Raw genomic sequence first — 18530 nt, 5'->3', positions numbered from 1 at the left:
GGTTGGATGCAGAGTAATGGCCAAATGAGTATATTAAATTAGGAACTTTGTCAGCTCCAGCTGCCAGGTTGTAGCACATATGGTGTTTCTCTCCTGGAGCCAACTTATTTTAACTTCAGTAGAATTGGTGTAGGCAGTTGGTCAAATTCAGTTTTTATAATTTCTTGGGAGTTTGTTACCAGTTTAGCATTAAAACTCCAGCAGAGGAAGAATGGAGAATTTTGTAAATTAAACTTCAGACTTTTTAATGAACAGTATAAATTGTATTTTAATTAAACTGTCAGGTGTTTAAGAAAGAGATGCCGAACCAAAGGTGATATTAAGAGGGATGATGATACTTGTTTACAGAGGTAGGTTTTAAGGACAGTCTTACAGAAGGCAACAATGTTTTAAAAATCTTTAGAAAAAGATGTTGGAAATGGTGCAGTAAATTTGCAAGGATTAAAGGGCTGAATGTGTTTTAGTTTTCTGGAGTGGGCTGAATGACAGTGATTTTAGTCCGAACAGTGGCTATTTAGCACAAACTATTATTCATGTAAGTTTCTGTGGGACCAAGAAGGGAAGTCAGTGAGTAATTGGAATGGGATCAAGTGAATTTCATGCACTAGGTAAGATTGAAGTACAAAAAATGGGATTAAAACTAGAAATGGGAGTTCAAAGCAGAGTTGGCGGGGGGAGGTAGATTTAGCTTGGGGAAGAGATAGAACCGAGGCAGCTCAATGGATGGTCTCTTGCCTTTGGAAATCAATGAGCTCTTTACATAGACATAGAATTTACAGTGCAGAAGGAGACCATTTGGGTCCACACCGGTCCTTGGAAAGAGCACACCACTTAAGCCCACACCTCTGCCCCATAAACGTAACCCAGCAACCCCACCCAACCCCTTTGGACACTAAGGGCAATTTAGCATGGCCAATTCACCTAACCTGCACGTCTTTGGACTGTGGGAGGAAACCGGAGCTCCCGGAGGAAACCCACGCGCACACTGGGAGCACGTGCAGACTCCGCACAGGTAGTGACCAAGCCAGCAATCGAACCTGGGACCCTGGAGTGACAATGCTAACCATTGTGCTAATGTGCCATCCACACTTTACACTTGTTGAGAGCATAAAGCAGTGGGTGCTTTAAGATGTGGGTGTTGAGAAGCTGGGTTATCTTTGCTCTCCTGGATGATATTGGACAAGTTGGCAGTTTTAGTAGAAGTGAGAGGTCCAGTAGAGCTTGATGTCAATACAATTAGACTTGGTGATGGATGGCTAAGTCTGTTAGATGCAGTATACTAGCAAGGATACAAGTTGTGTTCAGAAACACCGATAGTGCATCAACAACTGAGGTCCATGTAAGAATTTGTTTTTAAATTAAAGACTCTAGCTGAATGCCTGAGGCATTCATAATAAGACAGATGAACTAACAGCACAAATAAAGAAGAATAGTTTGTATCCAATTGCCTTTACAGAGATATGGTTACAAGGCGACCAAGGTTTGGAAATAAATATTCCAAGTGGATTATGAAAGACGGGCAGATTAGAAAAGGAGAGTTAGCCCTTGTACTGAAGGACAATATAAGGACGGTACTCCAAAAGGATCTTGGCTCAGAAGATCTCGAAAGTAGAATAAATAGTGGGAGTTTGGACTCCCGAAAAGTAATTATGTTGTTGGACAGATCATTAAGCAAGAAATAATTGGAGCTTGTAACAAACGCAAGGCAATGTAATAATTGTGTGGGGCATTAATCTTCGTATAGACTGGTCAGATAAATTGGGAAAGGAAGTGTAGAGGATAAGCGTGTTGAATGCCTGAGCGATAGTGGAAACAACTATTGCTAAAACTATTTTAGACCTAGTGTAAAATGAGGGTTAATTTGTAATCTCTTAATAAGATTCTCTGGGAAAAATTATCATATAAATTAATTTGGTATTTAATTTTAAAGAAAACATACTCCAATCAAAAAATAAATTTAAAACCAATTAGAAAAGTATGAGGGCTAAGATTAATTGGGTAAATCAACTGAAAGGTATGGAGGGAAAATTGAATATGGGAATAAAGTAGCCAAGAATATAAAAACCAATTGGAAGAAGCAAATGTCTCCATTATAGACCAATATAATTGGGATGTAATTATGACGGGGAATGGAAAGGCAGATATTGAACAGATATTTTGTTTGTCTTCACAGTGGAAGACAAAAAAATATATACTATAAAGCGTAACCAAGAGTTAACAAGATAGAGGAACTTAAGATAATTATTAAGAGAAAAAGTATTGGATTAAAATCCGACAAATTCCTAGGACCTGCTGGCTTGCGTTCTAGGATGTTATTATTTCATAGTTCCTTAGATTAGCAAATGTGAGCGCAGCACGGTGGCGCAGTGGGTTAGCCCTGCTGCCTCACGGCGCCGAGGTCCCAAGTTCGATCCCGGCTCTGGGTCACTGTCCGTGTGGAGTTTGCACATTCTCCCCGTGTTTGCGTGGGTTTCGCCCCCACAACCCAAAGATGTGCAAGGTAGGTGGATTGGCCATGCTAAATTGCCCCTTAATTGGAAAAAAATAATTGGGTACTCTAAATTTAAAAAAAAAAAGGATTAGCAAATGTAACAGCTATTCGAGAAGGGACAGACCGAGAGAGAGCACTGTGTATAGGCCAGTTAGCCTGATAGCAGTTAAAATGGAAAAATGCTGTTACATATTAGTAGAGACACCACTGCAGTTAGAAAATCCATTGTATAATCAGACAAAGTCAATGAGATTATGTCAAAAGGGAAATAATGTTTGACAAAATTATTAAGAGCCTTTTGAGGATGTAATTAGGTTAGATAGGTGAACAAGAAGATAGTGTGCTCCGATTGCCAAGGGCATTTGACAAGGTACCTCAAAAAGGCTAATATACAAGACAAGGGTCCGTGGAGCTGGGGATTGGTTAACAGAGAGGAAGCAAAAAGTAGGGATAAAGGTATTTTTAAGTTGGCAGGCTTGGAGTACCACAAGAATCACTGCTGAGGCTGACAAAGAGACAGTAATACATCTAAGTTTGTGATACAAAACCCCCAGGTAGGAATCTGGAAGCTGTGTGTTGGACACAAGCTACAAAGAGATACAGATCAATTAAATGAATGGAATATAATATGGGGAAGTGTGCAACATGTGAAACTTGTAAATGCTGATGCTGAGACATTTGAGTGTACCTCTTACACGGAAAACAAATAAATATTATGCAGGTACAGAAAGCTATTAGAGGCAAATGGTCCCGAGTCCAAGAATAAAGAAATCTTGCTAAAAATTGTACGGGGCTTTGGCAAGACCACACTTGGAATATGTGCTCAATTTTCATCTCCGTAAGGAAGGAAATACCTGCAGTGAAATTTCACCAGATTAGTTCCTGGGATGACCTATGACAAGAGTCTGGTAAATTGTTCCTATTTTATATGGAGTTTAAAAGAATGTGAGATGATCTCATTGAAACTTACAAGATTCTAAAACGGCTTCCGAGACTAGATACTGAGACATTGCCTGGATTTTTCCGGTCATTGCAATTCATTTTTCCCGCTGATGGCGCACCCTAGTCTGCGTGTTTCTTGGCGGTGTGGGCTGGTTATAAAGGGAAATCCTATTGACAAGCGGCCTGAAGATAGAATCCCACCGCCAGCGAACTGTGCCCGGCCGAGAAATGCACGGTTGTGGACTGGTGAATCCAGCCCATTGTTTCCCTTGGTTGAGGAATTGAGAACACTGGCACAACCTCAGGATTAAGAATTACTCTGGACTAAAACTTCTTCACTCAAAGGGTTGTAAAACTTGGAATTATCTACCCCTGAGGGTTGTGGATACTCCCATCGTTAATTGCATTTGAGACTGAGAGACACAGACTTTGGTGCTGGGGAAATCTGGGGATGCGGTTGGGAAAGTAGATGCAGATCATCATGCAGTGAGGTAGTTTACCAGCCATATTAAATGGTTGAGAAGCATCAATGGGCCATTTGGTATACCCCAATTTTGTTCCGTTCAAAATGGAAATTTCAGAAAAGTTGTTTCTCAACATTTTCTTGTTTATTGAGGAAAGTTTATATTCCATTAAAGAGAACAGATGATTGCTGTGAATTTTCTTTTTCTGTGTTAATACTCAGGAATAAGATAGAGGTTTGACTAAACAATTGAACAAGTTTTAAACTAGGCATAACATGCATTAATATTTCTATCCTGGGGTAAAAGCTAAAACAAACAAAATGTGAAGTGGGGAACAATCAATGCAACCACTTTTTTTTAGAATGTGGAATTTGTTACCTCCCCTTCCAAAGAGATGCTAAAGATTACAGACAAGCATTAGTGGGATGTACTGTATTTTGACACACTGCTTCGATTGGGCAAGCCTCTTTTGGGCTTGGTGTAATCCAATCAAAAGCCAGTTTAATAAATCTTGGCTTGTACGACAACAGTGAATCATCTGGTATCTGTATTTGCCAAAAGACCATTGCTTTGCTTAGTACATGTTTGATATTATATTCCTTTTTTTTTTATATAATTTTTATTGGAATTTTTTACAGAAAATATAAAACATAACGACAAACAATGAAATGCAACAAAATAACCCATAATAACTGTGACACCCCCAGACCGTATCGGCGCATGTATCACATCCCCCCCCACCCCCCCAACCCTAATGAACAACAAAAGAACTTAAAAAATATTAAAATTAAATAAACAAACATAGCCATTGTCGGCCCCCCCCTTTTCCCTCCCCTTTTCCCTCCCCGGGTTGCTGCTGCTGCTGTCCCCGTACCCTATCGTTGAGCCAGAAAGTCGAGAAAAGGCTGCCACCGCCTAAAGAACCCTTGTACCGACCCTCTCAGGGCGAATTTGACCTTCTCTAGCTTAATGAAACCCGCCATGTCATTGATCCAGGTCTCCACGCTTGGGGGCCTCGCATCCTTCCATTGTAGCAAGATCCTTCGCCGGGCTACTAGGGACGCAAAGGCCAGCACACCGGCCTCTTTCGCCTCCTGTACTCCCGGCTCCACCCCAACCCCAAAATCGCGAGTCCCCATCCTGGCTTGACCCTGGATCCCACCACCCTCGACACCGTCCTCGCCACCCCCTTCCAGAACTCCTCCAGTGCCGGGCATGCCCAGAACATATGGGCATGGTTCGCTGGACTCCCCGAGCACCTGACACACCTGTCCTCACCCCCAAAGAACCTACTCATCCTCGTCCCAGTCATGTGGGCCCGGTGCAGCACCTTGAATTGGATGAGGCTAAGCCGCGCACACGAGGAGGAAGAATTAACCCTCTCCAGGGCATCAGCCCATGTCCCGTCTTCGATCTGTTCCCCCAGTTCCCCCTCCCACTTAGCTTTCAGCTCCTCTACTGACGCCTCCTCCGCCTCCTGCATAACCTTGTAGATATCAGATATCTTCCCCTCTCCGACCCAGACCCCCGAAAGCACCCTGTCGCTCACCCCCCTCGCGGGAAGCGAAGGGAATCCCTCCACCTGCCGCCTAGCAAATGCCTTTACCTGCAGATACCTGAACATGTTCCCCGGGGGGAGCCCAAATTTCTCCTCCAACTCCCCCAGGCTCGCAAACCTCCCATCAATAAACAGGTCCCTCAGCTGTCTGATGCCCGCTCTGTGCCAACCCTGAAATCCCCCATCAATGTTCCCCGGGACGAACCTATGGTTCCCCCTTAACGGAGCCTCCATCGAGCCCCCCACTTCTCCCCTATGTCGCCTCCACTGCCCCCAAATCTTGAGGGTAGCCGCCACCACCGGATTCGTGGTATACCTCGTAGGAGGGAACGGCCACGGCGCCGTTACCAGGGCCCCCAGGCTTGTATCGCCACAGGACGCCCTCTCCATCCGTTTCCATGCTGCCCCCTCCCCCTCCATTACCCACTTGCGCACCATCGACACATTGGCCGCCCAATAATACCCCGAGAGATTGGGTAACGCCAGCCCCCCACCATCTCTACCCCGCTCCAAGAAGACCCTCTTCACCCTCGGGGTCCCATGCGCCCAAACAAAGCTCATGATGCTGCTAGTCACCCTTCTAAAAAAGGCCCTAGGGATAAAGATGGGCAAACACTGGAAAAGGAACAAGAACCTCGGGAGAACCGTCATTTTGACGGACTGCACTCTACCCGCCAACGATAGCGGCACCATGTCCCACCTTTTAAATTCCTCTTCCATCTGCTCCACCAGCCTGGTAAAATTAACCTGATGGAGAGTCCCCCAACTCCTGGCCACCTGCACCCCCAGGCATCTGAAACTCTTCACTGCCCTCTTAAATGGGAGTCTCCCGATTCCCTCCTCCTGATCACCCGGGTGTACTACAAATACCTCACTCTTGCCTAAATTTAACTTATAGCCCGAGAAGCCCCCAAATTCCGCTAACAGCTCCATCACCCCCGGCATTCCCCCTTCTGGATCCGCCACATACAACAGCAGGTCGTCCGCATACAGCGATACACGATGTTCCTCCCCACCCCGCACCAGACCCCTCCATCTCCCTGACTCCCTCAACGCCATAGCCAAAGGTTCAATCGCCAGTGCAAAGAGCAAGGGGGACAGGGGGCACCCCTGCCTGGTCCCACGGTAGAGCCTAAAGTACTCCGATCTCCTTCCATTGGTAACTACACTCTCCATCGGAGCCGCGTAGAGCAGCCTCACCCATTTGATGAATCCCTCCCCGAATCCGAACCGCTCCAGCACCTCCCACAGGTACCCCCACTCAACTCTATCAAATGCTTTCTCCGCATCCAGCGCCACCACTATCTCAGCCTCCCCCTCCACTGCCGGCATCATAATAACATTTAGTAGTCTCCGCACATTCGTGTTGAGCTGCCGTCCCTTGACAAATCCTGTCTGATCCTCATGTATCACCCCTGGCACACAGTCCTCTATCCTGGTGGCCAGGATCTTCGCCAGCAACTTAGCGTCAACATTGAGGAGCGAGATAGGCCTGTATGATCCACACTGCAAGGGGTCCTTATCCCGCTTCAGGATCAGAGAGATCAGTGCCCGCGACATCGTCGGGGGCAAAGCCCCCCCCTCCCATGCCTCATTGAAGGCTCGCACCAACAGGGGGCCCACCAGATCCGCATACTTTTTATAAAATTCTACCGGGAACCCGTCCGGCCCCGGCGCCTTACCTGACTGCATTTACCCGATCCCCCTGACTAGCTCCTCCAACTCTATCGGCGCCCCCAGCCCCTCTACCAGCTCCTCTTGAACCCTTGGGAAGCATAGCCTGTTCATGAAGCTCTCCATCCCCCCTCTCCCCATCGGAGGTTCTGACCGGTACAGTTCCTCGTAGAAGTCCCTAAAGACCCCATTTACTTCTGTCCCCTTCTGCATTACATTCCCACCCCTATCCGTCACTCCACCAATTTCCCTAGCCGCATCCCGCCTGCGGAGCTGATGCGCCAACATCCTGCTCGCCTTTTCCCCATACTCATATACCGCGCCCTGCGACCTCCTCCACTGTGTCTCTGCCTTTCTGGTGGTCAACAAGTCAAATTTGGCCTGCAAACTACGCCGTTCCCCCAGCAACCCCTCCTCCGGTGCCTCCGCGTATCTCCTGTCCACATCCAGGAGCTCCCCCACCAGTCTCTCCCTCTCCTTCCTCTCCCTCCTTTCCCTATGGGTCCGTATGGAGATCAGCTCCCCCCGGATCACTGCTTTCAGAGCCTCCCAGACCATCCCCACCCGGACCTCCCCCGTGTCGTTGGTATCCAGATACCCCTCAATACTTCCCCGGACCCTCCTACACACCTCCTCATCAGCCAGCAGCCCCACATCCAGTCGCCAGAGCGGGCGCTGGTCCCGCGCCTCCCCCATCTCCAGATCAACCCAGTGCGGAGCATGGTCTGAAATTGCTATGTGATATTATATTCCTAATGTCTTAATAGTCTTTGCCTTCCACTTGGTATACTTCACAACAAGATGTTTTTTTAGTTTGTTTTTAATTTAGAGTACCCAATTATTTTTTTTCCAATTAAGGGGCAATTTACCGTGGCCAATCCACCTAGCATGCACATCTTTGGGTTGAAGGGGTGAAACCCATGCAAACATGGGGAGAATGTGCAAACTCCACATGGACAATGACCAGGAGCCGGGATCAAACCTGGGACCTCAGTGTCGTGAAGGAGAAGTGCTAACCATTGCGCCACCGTGCTGCCGATAAAGTTTTTAGTACGTGAAATAACTGATTTCCCTTGTTTGTTTTGTGCCCCCCTCACCCTCAATGCAGATGTTTATAAAGGAAAATTTTGTACCATGCTGCTGGGGCTATTCAAATGATGTGGAGATGCCAGCGTTGGACTGGGGTGAGCACAGTAAGAAGTCTTGCAACACCAGGTTAAAGTCCAACAGGTTTGTTTCAAACACAAGCTTTCGGAGCACTGCTCCTTCTTCAGGTGAATGGAGAGGTATGTTCCAGAAACATTTATATAGACAAAGTCAGAGATGTTGGACAATGCTTGGAATGCGAGCATTTGCAGGTAATGAAATAATTACAGATCCAGAGATAGGGGGTGATCCCAGGTTAAAGAGGTGTGAATTGTCTCAAGCCTGGACAGTTGGTAGGATTTTGCAAGTCCAGGCCAGATGGTGTGGGGGGAGAAATTAATGCCCCCCACGAACTTGGGGGGGGGGGGGGGGGGGGGATTAATGCCCCCCACCATCTGGCCAAGATTTGCAAAATCCTACCAACTGTCCTGGCTTAAGACAATTCACACCTCTTTAACCTGGGATCACCCCCTATCTCTGGATCTGTAATTATTTCATTACCTGCAAAAGCTCGCATTCCAAGTATTGTCTGGCATCTCTGACTTTGTCTATATAAATGCTTCTGGAACACACCTCTTCATTCACCTGAGGAAGGAGCAGTGCTCCGAAAGCTTGTGTTTGAAACAAACCTGTTGGACTTTAACCTGGTGTTGTAAGACGTCTTGCTGTACTCACCCCAGTCCAACGCCGGCATCTCCACATCATGGCTACCATCGACACCGCAAACTGCCGGCTCAAAGTGGAGAGGATCTCCAGGAAGATCGTGCATATAGACACTGACATTAAGTTTCTACAAAGATGCAAAAAAGCAGACAAGATCCCGAAAGGGCTACAGATCACAAACCCACTCAAGTCGACCTACAACACAGACTATGCTGAAAGACTCTGCCGCCACACCTCTGTCACACTCCTCAAACACCTTGTACACCAGCTCTACAGCAGTCGACGCAACCTGGAAACCAAGATAGAGGCCATATTCTCAACCTGTGTTCAGGACACAGCAGACCAGCTGCGTAACACCGCCAAACAGATGAGACAACGATACTATGCCACCTATAGGCACACCAAGAACAGGAAGCTTGAGAACCTCAGTATCACCACCAGCAGCAACCAAGCTTCCCCCGGTACCACAGTAGAAAACAACACAGGGAAATGTATTGTCAACTTGTCGGACTACACCCTTCAACCAGACGAAATCAAAGTCCTCAGCAGAGGGCTCAATTTCTGCACCACCACCAAAATGGACCCCATCAATCTCGCGGCAGACACAAAGGAATTCATCAGGCGAATGAGGCTCCGGGAATTTTTCCACAGACCCCAAGAGGTCGACAGCGAACCCAAGGAGACAACCAATGAACCGGAACAGCAGACCGCGAGATCTGCGGTGCAGCAATCGAAAAGGAAAGAGTCGAATTGGACCCCTCCGGAAGGCCGCTGCCCTAGACTCAACATGTATGCTCAAGCCGTCAGGAGTCGTGTCAATGCCAGATTCATCAGTCGCATTCACAAGGCAGCCCTGAACGTCACCCAAGCACAACACAACACCATCCACGCTCTCAAGACCAACCGCAACATAGTCATCAAACCAGCAGACAAAGGGGGGGCCACCGTCGTACTGAACAGAACGGACTACTGCAAAGAAGTGTACCGACAACTCAACAACTAGGAACACTACAGATCCAACCAAGGAACACATCCGCCAACTCAACAGACTGATCAAGACCTTGGATCCAGACCTTCTGAGCACCCTATGTACTCTCATCCCACGTAATCCCCGCATTGGAGATCTCTACTGCCTCCCGAAAATACACCAGGCCAACACACCAGGCCATCCTATCGTTTCAGGCAATGGGATCCTGTGAGAGAACCTCTTGCCACATCGAGGGCACCTTGAAACCCATGGTACAAGGTACACCCAGCTTCTGTCGCAACACGACGGACTTCCTACAGAAACTCAGCACCCATGGACCAGTTGAACCAGGAATATTCCTCGTCACAATGGATGTCTCTGCACTCTACACCAGCATCCCCCATGACGACGGCACTGCTGCAACAGCCTCAGTCCACAGCTGCCAATCTCCAGATGCAATTCTGCAACTCATCCGCTTCATTCTAGATCACAACGTCTTCATCTTCGACAACAAATTCTTCATCCAGACGCACGGAACTGCCATGGGGACCAAATTCACACCTCAATATGCCAACATCTTCATGCACAAGTTTGAACAAGACTTCCTCACCACACAGAACCTTCAACCAACGTTATACACCAGATACATCGATGACATTTTATTCCTTTGGACCCACAGCGAAGAATCACTGAAACGACTACACGATGAGATCAATAAGTTCCATCCCACCATCAGACTCTCCATGGACTATTCTCTAAATTCAGTTGCATTCTTGGACACTCATCTCCATCAAGGACGGTCACCTCAGCACTTCGCTTTATCGCAGGCCCACAGATAACCTCACAATGCTCCACTTCTCCAGCTTTCACCCGAAACACATTAAAGAAGCCATCCCCGATGGCCCAGTCCTCCGTGTACACAGGATTTGCTAAGACGAGGAGGAGCGTAACAGACACCTACAGATGCTGAAAGATGCCCTCGTACAAAAGGGATATGGCGCTCGACTCATCGATCAACAGTTCCAACGCGCCACAGCAAAAAAGCCGCACCGACCTCCTCCGAAGACAAACGCGGGACACAACTGACAAAGTACCCTTCGTCGTCCAGTACTTTCCTAGGGCAGAGAAACTACGACATAATTTTAGCAGCCTTCAACACATCATCAATCTTGCCAAGGTCATCCCCACACCCCCACTACTTGCTTTCAAACAACAGCGCAACCTCAAACAAACCATTGTTTGCAGCAAATTACCCAACGACCGCGGCGCCGCACAACCCTGCCAGGGCAATCTCTGCAAGACATGCCAGATCATCGACATGGATACCACCATTACACGTGGAAACACCACCCACCAGGTACGCGGCACATACACGTGCGACTCGACCAATGTAGTCTACCTCATACGCTGCAGGAAAGGATGTCCCGAAGCATGGTACATTGGTGCGACCATGCAGACACTGCGACAATGAATGAACGGGCATCGTACGACAATCACCAGGCAGGAATATTCCCTTCCAGTCAGGGAACACTTCAGCAGTCAAGGGCATTCAGCCTCTGATCTCCGGGTAAGCGTTCTCCAAGGCGGTCTTCAGGACACGCGACAACGCAGAATTGCCGAGCAAAAACGTGTAGCTAAGTTCTGCACGCATGAGTGCGACCTCAACCGGGATCTTGGATTCATGTCGCATTACATTCATCCCCCACCATCTGGCCTGGACTTGCAAAATCCTACCAACTGTCCTGGCTTGAGACAATTCACACCTCTTTAACCTGGGATCACCCCCTATCTCCGGATCTGTAATGATTTGATTACCCGCAAATGCTCGCATTCCAAGCATTGTCTGGCATCTCTGACTTTGCCTATATAAATGTTTCTGGAACATACCTCTCCATTCACCTGAGGAAGGAGCAGTGCTCCGAAAGCTTGTGTTTGAAACAAACCTGTTGGACTTCAACCTGGTGTTGTATGACTTCTTACTGGGCTATTAAAATGATGTTTCTTCTGAGTATCCGTTTTTTGTCTTTCACTTTCTTGAGGGAACAATTTAAAGCATTTAACTTTAAAATTTTACTTTTGGTTGTTTGCCTTGGGTCAGTAAAAATGGTGGTTGTTAGTGAAGTGTACCTGGATTATGAGAGCATTTGGAAGTATATGAAAACTAATTAGACTTTTAAAAAATTATAGTACAATTGCTGACCTTGTTTTGGATTTTGATTCTCCATTTTAGAAACACGATGGACACCTTCCAATAGAGGTAAAAGCTGTCCCTGAAGGGAGTGTCATCCCCCGGGGAAATGTTCTCTTTACTGTTGAAAACACGGATCCAGAATGCTATTGGCTGACTAATTGGGTTGAGGTATGTATGCACTTTGCAGGATATTCAGTCTCATTTAATTTTATGCAGTTTCGCCTTTAGTCTTCCTGTAATTTGGGTGTGGGCAGAATGTAGTCTTGTGGACGGCAGTGACATTGCATTTCCTTTTATTCTTGTTTTTAGACTAGTCTTGTTCAAACTTGGTATCCCATCTCTGTGGCCACGAATTCCAGAGAGCAGAAGAAAATTTTAGCCAAATACTTGATGCAGACTGCTGGTAATTTAGATGGACTGGAGTACAAGCTTCATGACTTTGGTTACAGAGGGGTTTCATCACAAGAGGTAAATACTTTGTGCAATGACCCATGTGTTTTACTAGTGAAAGTTTAACTGAATAAACAGAATGGCTTGGTTAAGATTTCAACCAGGTCTTAAAATCCTACAACCTCGATCTTTCTACTTGTCATTACTGTCTAACCGAGCAAAGTGATGATGTAATCACTCCTGAGTTCACATTGCCCTGGAGTTAAGACCATACGCTGTTTGCACAACGGGATGCATGGTTGGAATCTGAATTACGTGCAAAATTATGTCCCCCACCTTGGAAAAATTGCATAACCAGGGTACAGGGCTTGATAAAAAGCAAAATTTATTGAATTTAAAATAATGGTGCCTATGAAAAGGCTGAGATGTAGTTTTGAATAGGTATTTATTCCAAAACCATGACTAAATTTGTACACCTTCACTTAATCATCTGCATGTCATAACATCTCTTTTAGACAGCAGGAATTGGGGCATCTTCACATCTAGTAAACTTCAAAGGAACAGACACCGTTGCAGGAATCACCGTCATCAAGAAGTATTATGGAACAAAGGACCCGGTGCCAGGCTTTTCAGTACCAGCAGCAGAACACAGGTGAGCACTTTCATAATTTAACTTACTATTGGGAAGCTGCATTAAAAGTTTTGACAGTAAATTTCACAAAATGCTAGGAGGAACACTTTGCCAAGTACTTGTAAGTATTAAAAGTATTTATGTTGTGCAAGTCTCCCGTTTTGAATTCTCATTTATATTCTAGTTTATTTCTCCTGGGAGTTGAGGAGAAAAGTTCTTAACTCTGATTTTTTGAGATGTAAATTTCTTCTGTGTATGCAAGAATTTGTTTATATTCCCCATTTTTTAATATTTTGAACACAGTCTAGAAATGACACCATTTGCTGTTTGCAGGACAGACTGACACTTAAAAGGATTTGTCAGTATATAAATCCTCAGGATTCTCCAACTGTTAGCTACCCCTAATTAATCTTGCATAAGTGTCAATCTTATCACCTGGTTGCACCATTGCGTTATTCTCTATTTTATTGTAAACTTGATCTTGAATAGTTTCCTGTGATTTTATTTGTCTCTGTCCACAAGAGCTGATAAGAGCAGTGAGTCATTGAGGTTGCTTAAAATATTTGTTCTCCACATTGTTTTGAGGAGCTTTGTTGTCTTAATTCTGATAAAATTAAGTTTGAAAAGAGTTTTTTTTTACAATTAAAGCAGTTTGCAATCAAATGTTGGTCTGTATTTAAGCGCTTGAATGGGTTCTATATTTTATTCCTTTGAGCAGTACAATTACAGCATGGGGAAAAGACTGCGAAAAAGATGCCTTTGAACACATAATGAAGACGTTTTCCACAGTGCCTGTATCAATTGTTAGTGACAGTTATGACATTTATAATGCTTGCGAAACCATCTGGGGTGAGGACTTGAGAAGTTTGATAGAAGCAAGAAGCCCTTCAGCCCCACTCATTATTCGGCCAGATTCAGGAAATCCACTTGATACAGTTTTACAGGTAACATATTCTCTTTTTTTAGAGTGTAGTTCCTTCTTTATGATCTCCTCAGTAATAATATGACACAGAAGTATCAATGTATATTTAAAAGTAAATAAAAGTGCAAGTTAAATTTATCAGAATGGGAGTTGAAATGGCGAAATAAAGTATACTAAATATTTAAGAATATACTTTTTCAAGCTCTTCAGTGGCTCAGACTGACCTAATTCCTCCAACTAATTAGTTCAGACTGCATCTGAAGTTGAACCCAAAGTTTGGGGTTTCCTTTAAATGTAGTCCGAGACTGAGAGGAAAGAAAAGCATGGCGGAGATTATTCGTGAAGCCCCACTTCGCAATCTTGCCCCATGCCCGAGGTGATAAAAGTGAAATTAAATTGCAAGCATTTAATTTGCAAGGATATCTACGCCAATTTATAAGGGTTGCTTTACCAAAAAATCCAGAGGAACAGATTATACATCTACATGAATACTGTACTCCCCTTGAGGTTTTAAAAGGAAAACCTTGGTAGAAGTTTAAAAATATAATTGGCAATGGGTATATATACCTATCATGCGAAATCTGCATAAAATATCATAACTGATGTTGTCTCTTGATATGCATGCTGATACTTGGGATGAAAACTATAGAATGCTGGCACTTATGATGAGGAAGTCAATTTGCCAACTCTTGAGATGGATCACGGTCTGCTAAATGGTGCCAACAGATTATGAAACTTTTGAATCTCATTATTTGCTGGATTTGATCCCAGAGAAGGAAATTAATGGAACCAGGTTCCCCAGCTCCGCCTCCACAAATTGCACTGGTCTGGTCCAGACCAACATCAGTGGTAGGCCTTGTTCAAATTGGGCTGGAGAGAAGAACTAAATGACTGCGGACTAATGAATATAAAAACTAATTCACTGTTCTGTAAGAGATGATTTGATGCTTTGATCTTGAAGTAACAAGTCAAATAACTAATCTTTGTGTTGCCGAATTATCAAATTGTCATTTTTCTGGCCTTCAGGTTCTTGAGATCCTTGGAAGGAAATTTCCACCAACTGACAACTGTAATGGTTATAAAGTTCTTCCTCCTTACTTGAGAATTATTCAGGGAGATGGTGTGGATATAAACACTTTGCAAGAGGTAAGAGTGCACAGTCCAGCAAAGGTTTTCAAGAGATATAATAGTGAGATTTTTGGGAAACTGATTGCATGACTGAAAGATCCCCAGTCAGTGAGTGTAATGCAACATCAATTTCATACCAAAGCAGATGATATTGGGACAGATGTTTGTGTGGCTTTAAAGAGGGCCATAAGGTAAGAGAATGGAGAGAATTGAAGAGAGCTTTCCAAGAGCATGGGGCCTATATCACTGAAGGCACAACTGCCAATGATGGCCAAATGGAAGGACACCAGTGGCATAGAATTTAATGAGGAGAGAGTGAGGAATGTTGCATACAAGTGCCAGTTGTCACAGCGATGGAGACTGGTGAGATTGAGGAACTTGAATGGTATGGAAAACGTTGTAAATGGTTTGGAAAACGTTAATCCAGAAAACTAGTTTTGAATTAAACCAGAGACAATGCAACATGGTTTCAAACAATAGAAGTAACTTGAAGACTGACATCAGAAGTTTCTTTATACAAAGTGATTAACTTGGAAAGGACTTCAGCTTAGGATGACGGATGCAAAAACCTTCTTTAAGAAACAACTGGATATACCTATGGGAGGGATGCAGGATTATTACAGATAGAGAAAAGTATGTTGCAGCATGCTATCTTTTAAACTGCTAAAAGTTATATGTGTTTTTTCAGATTGTTCAAGGCATGAAAGAGCATAAATGGAGTATTGAAAACATTGCCTTTGGATCTGGTGGTGCTTTGTTGCAGAAGATAACGCGCGATCTTCTGAATTGTTCCTTCAAATGCAGTTATGTGGTAACAAATGGACTTGGGGTATGTTACACTGTATAGAGTTTTTGAACTGCATTTTAAACACCTGTAGTTTTTGGGTAGAGCATTTCCCACATGTATCGAGCATATGAATCAAATCTCTATCCAATCAATTCTAAATCTACTTTACTGAATAAGTAGGCTAATATCTCTGTGCCCATTCTGGCCAGTTGCACTATACATAACCTTTGAGTCCATCGTTCACTAAATGTCAGTTCACATTAATATCATGTTGGACTTAACTTTACACAATTCTGCTGAATAAGCTGTAACAGTATAACTAAGTAATTCATAGAATGTAATCTCAAACATCTAGGCCTGTTTTGTCCACCCTCCATATGGCTCCTAATCTAAGCCGCTCCTCACGTTTCATGCCCTTTCAGTCATCCTCTTTGAAGCAACTGTCTAATTCCCATTGTGTTTATTGTTGCGCTCTACAGCTACAACTGTTTTCTCGAATTGCTGACGTTCACTGGAATATAATTTCAAAAATAAATAAATATAAGCATCTTTATATTACCATTTCTCAATTTGACAGCAGGCATTTGAGTGTTGACAGACTTATTCATGGATGCACTTTCCAGTGCTGGTTATTGGGGATAGCACTTATGAACCTTCCATTGATGCAGATACTTGTTACATTCACAAAGTATTGTTGTTCTGTTTTTCATGTGTATATTTTTCTAAACTAGTAACTGCTTTCTAGTTCAAGTTATAAATGGTACTACTTCATGTCTGTAAATTGACTTCTCTTGTTTTAGGTAAATGTTTTCAAAGATCCAGTTATGGATCCAAACAAGCGATCTAAGAAAGGACGTTTGTCTTTGCACTGTACTCCTTCAGGGGATTATGCTACACTTGAAGAGGGTAAAGGAGAGCTGGAAGAAAATGGTCCTGTAAGTAAATTGGTACCTTCTTATACTCTGCCACTAAAACATGACAAGTTTAACATGACCTAATAACAAGGTTAATTAAGCAGATTAGAAGAAAACATTGGCATTTAATCTTTTCAGAGAGCCAGTCACATGCAGGCCTGACGAGGTAAGAATTACAGATTTCCTTCCCTAAAGGACATTAAGGAACCGGCTGGGTTTTTTCGACAATTGACAAAATTGGTCCATGGTCACCATGACTTTAGTTCCAGATTTTGTTTTTCTTTTTTGAATTGAAATTCCACAATCTGCCCAGGTAGGATTTGAACACTGGTCTCATGAGCATTATCCTGGGTATCTGGATTATTAGTCCAGTGACAATACCACCACGCCACTGATAGTTTGTAGGTAAAGGAACAAGTGATTTTTCAAGTTTGCTGACATAAGTCCTGGACCCCTGTTAAATTACTTGAGAATAGGCACAAGATGGTTGATGCTGGTATTTGCCATTAAGTAAGTGTGAGCTTCAACATAGGAGCACCTAGACCAGATGATGTGCAAAAGGGTTGTAAAGGCAGTTTAATGCATAGAAATGTGAAATTGTAACTTTGGGGGGGGTGGTGGACAAAATTCATGGACATTTGCAGCAAGATTGTTTTTGTTTTTTTAAAGTATTTTTATTAAGGTTTTGCAGAATTTTTCATAATAAAACAGTTGTAACAATAATAACAAAACAAACTAGTGAATATTAAGAGTGTAAAAAGAGAATATACAATAACAATTAAATAGACATTAACCCCACGCGACCCAGTCCCCACACCATCCCAATGAAGCACTTACCCCTCCCCCCACGGATTGCTGCTGCTGCTGCTGACACTAATTTTCCCCGAGAAAGTCGGCGAACGGCTGCCATCTCCAAGAGAACCCTAGCTCTTAACCCTCTTAAGACAAACTTTATTTTCTCAAGGCTAAGGAACCCAGCCATGTCGTTAACCCAAGTCTCTACACCCGGGGGGGGGGGGGCTTTGAGTCCCTCCACGTTAATAAAATCTGTCTCCGGGCTACTAGGGAGGCAAAGGCCAAAACATCGGCCCTGATCTCCCGGTCTTCTGACACTCCAAAGATCGCTATCTCTGGACTCGGCACCACCCGTGTGTTAAGCCCCTTGGACATTGCCCTCGCGAAACCTTGCCAGAACTCTAAGCTCCGGGCATGCCCAAAACATGTGGACGTGGTTTGCAGGGCTACCCTTGCACCTCATACAACTGCCTTCTTCCCCAAAAAACTTGCTCATTCTCGCTGCCGTCATGTGTGCTCGGTGGACCACCTTGAATTAGACTGAGCCTGGCACATGATGAGGAGGAATTAACTCTGCCCAGGACCTCTGCCCACAGACTTGCTTCCAACTCCTCACCTAGCTCCACTTGCCCTTGAGCTCCTCCACCGGGGTTTCCTCCGCCTCCTGTAGTTCCTGGTAGATATCTGACACCTTCCCCTCTCCCACCCAGGGGCCGGGACCACCCTGTCTATCCTCCGTGGTGGCAGCGTCGGAAAGGCCACTAACTATTTTTCAGGAAAGCTCGTACTTGCAGATATTTAAAGGTGTTTCCTGGCGGCAGATTACATTTGTTCTCTAGCACCTTCAAACTGGTAAAGCTTCCGTCT

At 44.6% G+C, this 18530-nt stretch overlaps 1 protein-coding gene across 3 annotated transcripts in view; it reads left to right on the top strand.

Moving 5' to 3' along the window:
- Positions 1-18530, top strand: part of nampt1 (nicotinamide phosphoribosyltransferase 1) — a 42774-nt gene that overhangs the window by 17361 nt on the left and 6883 nt on the right. For all 3 annotated transcript variants that reach the window (XM_038780159.1, XM_038780160.1, XM_038780161.1), the window contains 7 exons: positions 12136-12264; positions 12406-12564; positions 13002-13138; positions 13836-14061; positions 15066-15185; positions 15856-15996; positions 16755-16889. In XM_038780159.1, the coding sequence (XP_038636087.1) occupies positions 12136-12264; positions 12406-12564; positions 13002-13138; positions 13836-14061; positions 15066-15185; positions 15856-15996; positions 16755-16889 (1047 nt within the window). The remainder of the gene's footprint in view (positions 1-12135; positions 12265-12405; positions 12565-13001; positions 13139-13835; positions 14062-15065; positions 15186-15855; positions 15997-16754; positions 16890-18530) is intronic.

This window comes from Scyliorhinus canicula, chromosome 20 (genome assembly GCF_902713615.1).
Source record: "Scyliorhinus canicula chromosome 20, sScyCan1.1, whole genome shotgun sequence".
Lineage (NCBI taxonomy): Eukaryota > Metazoa > Chordata > Chondrichthyes > Carcharhiniformes > Scyliorhinidae > Scyliorhinus > Scyliorhinus canicula.
The sequence above is the reverse complement of the archived record's forward strand: the minus strand, read 5'-3'. Positions and strand labels throughout refer to the sequence as shown.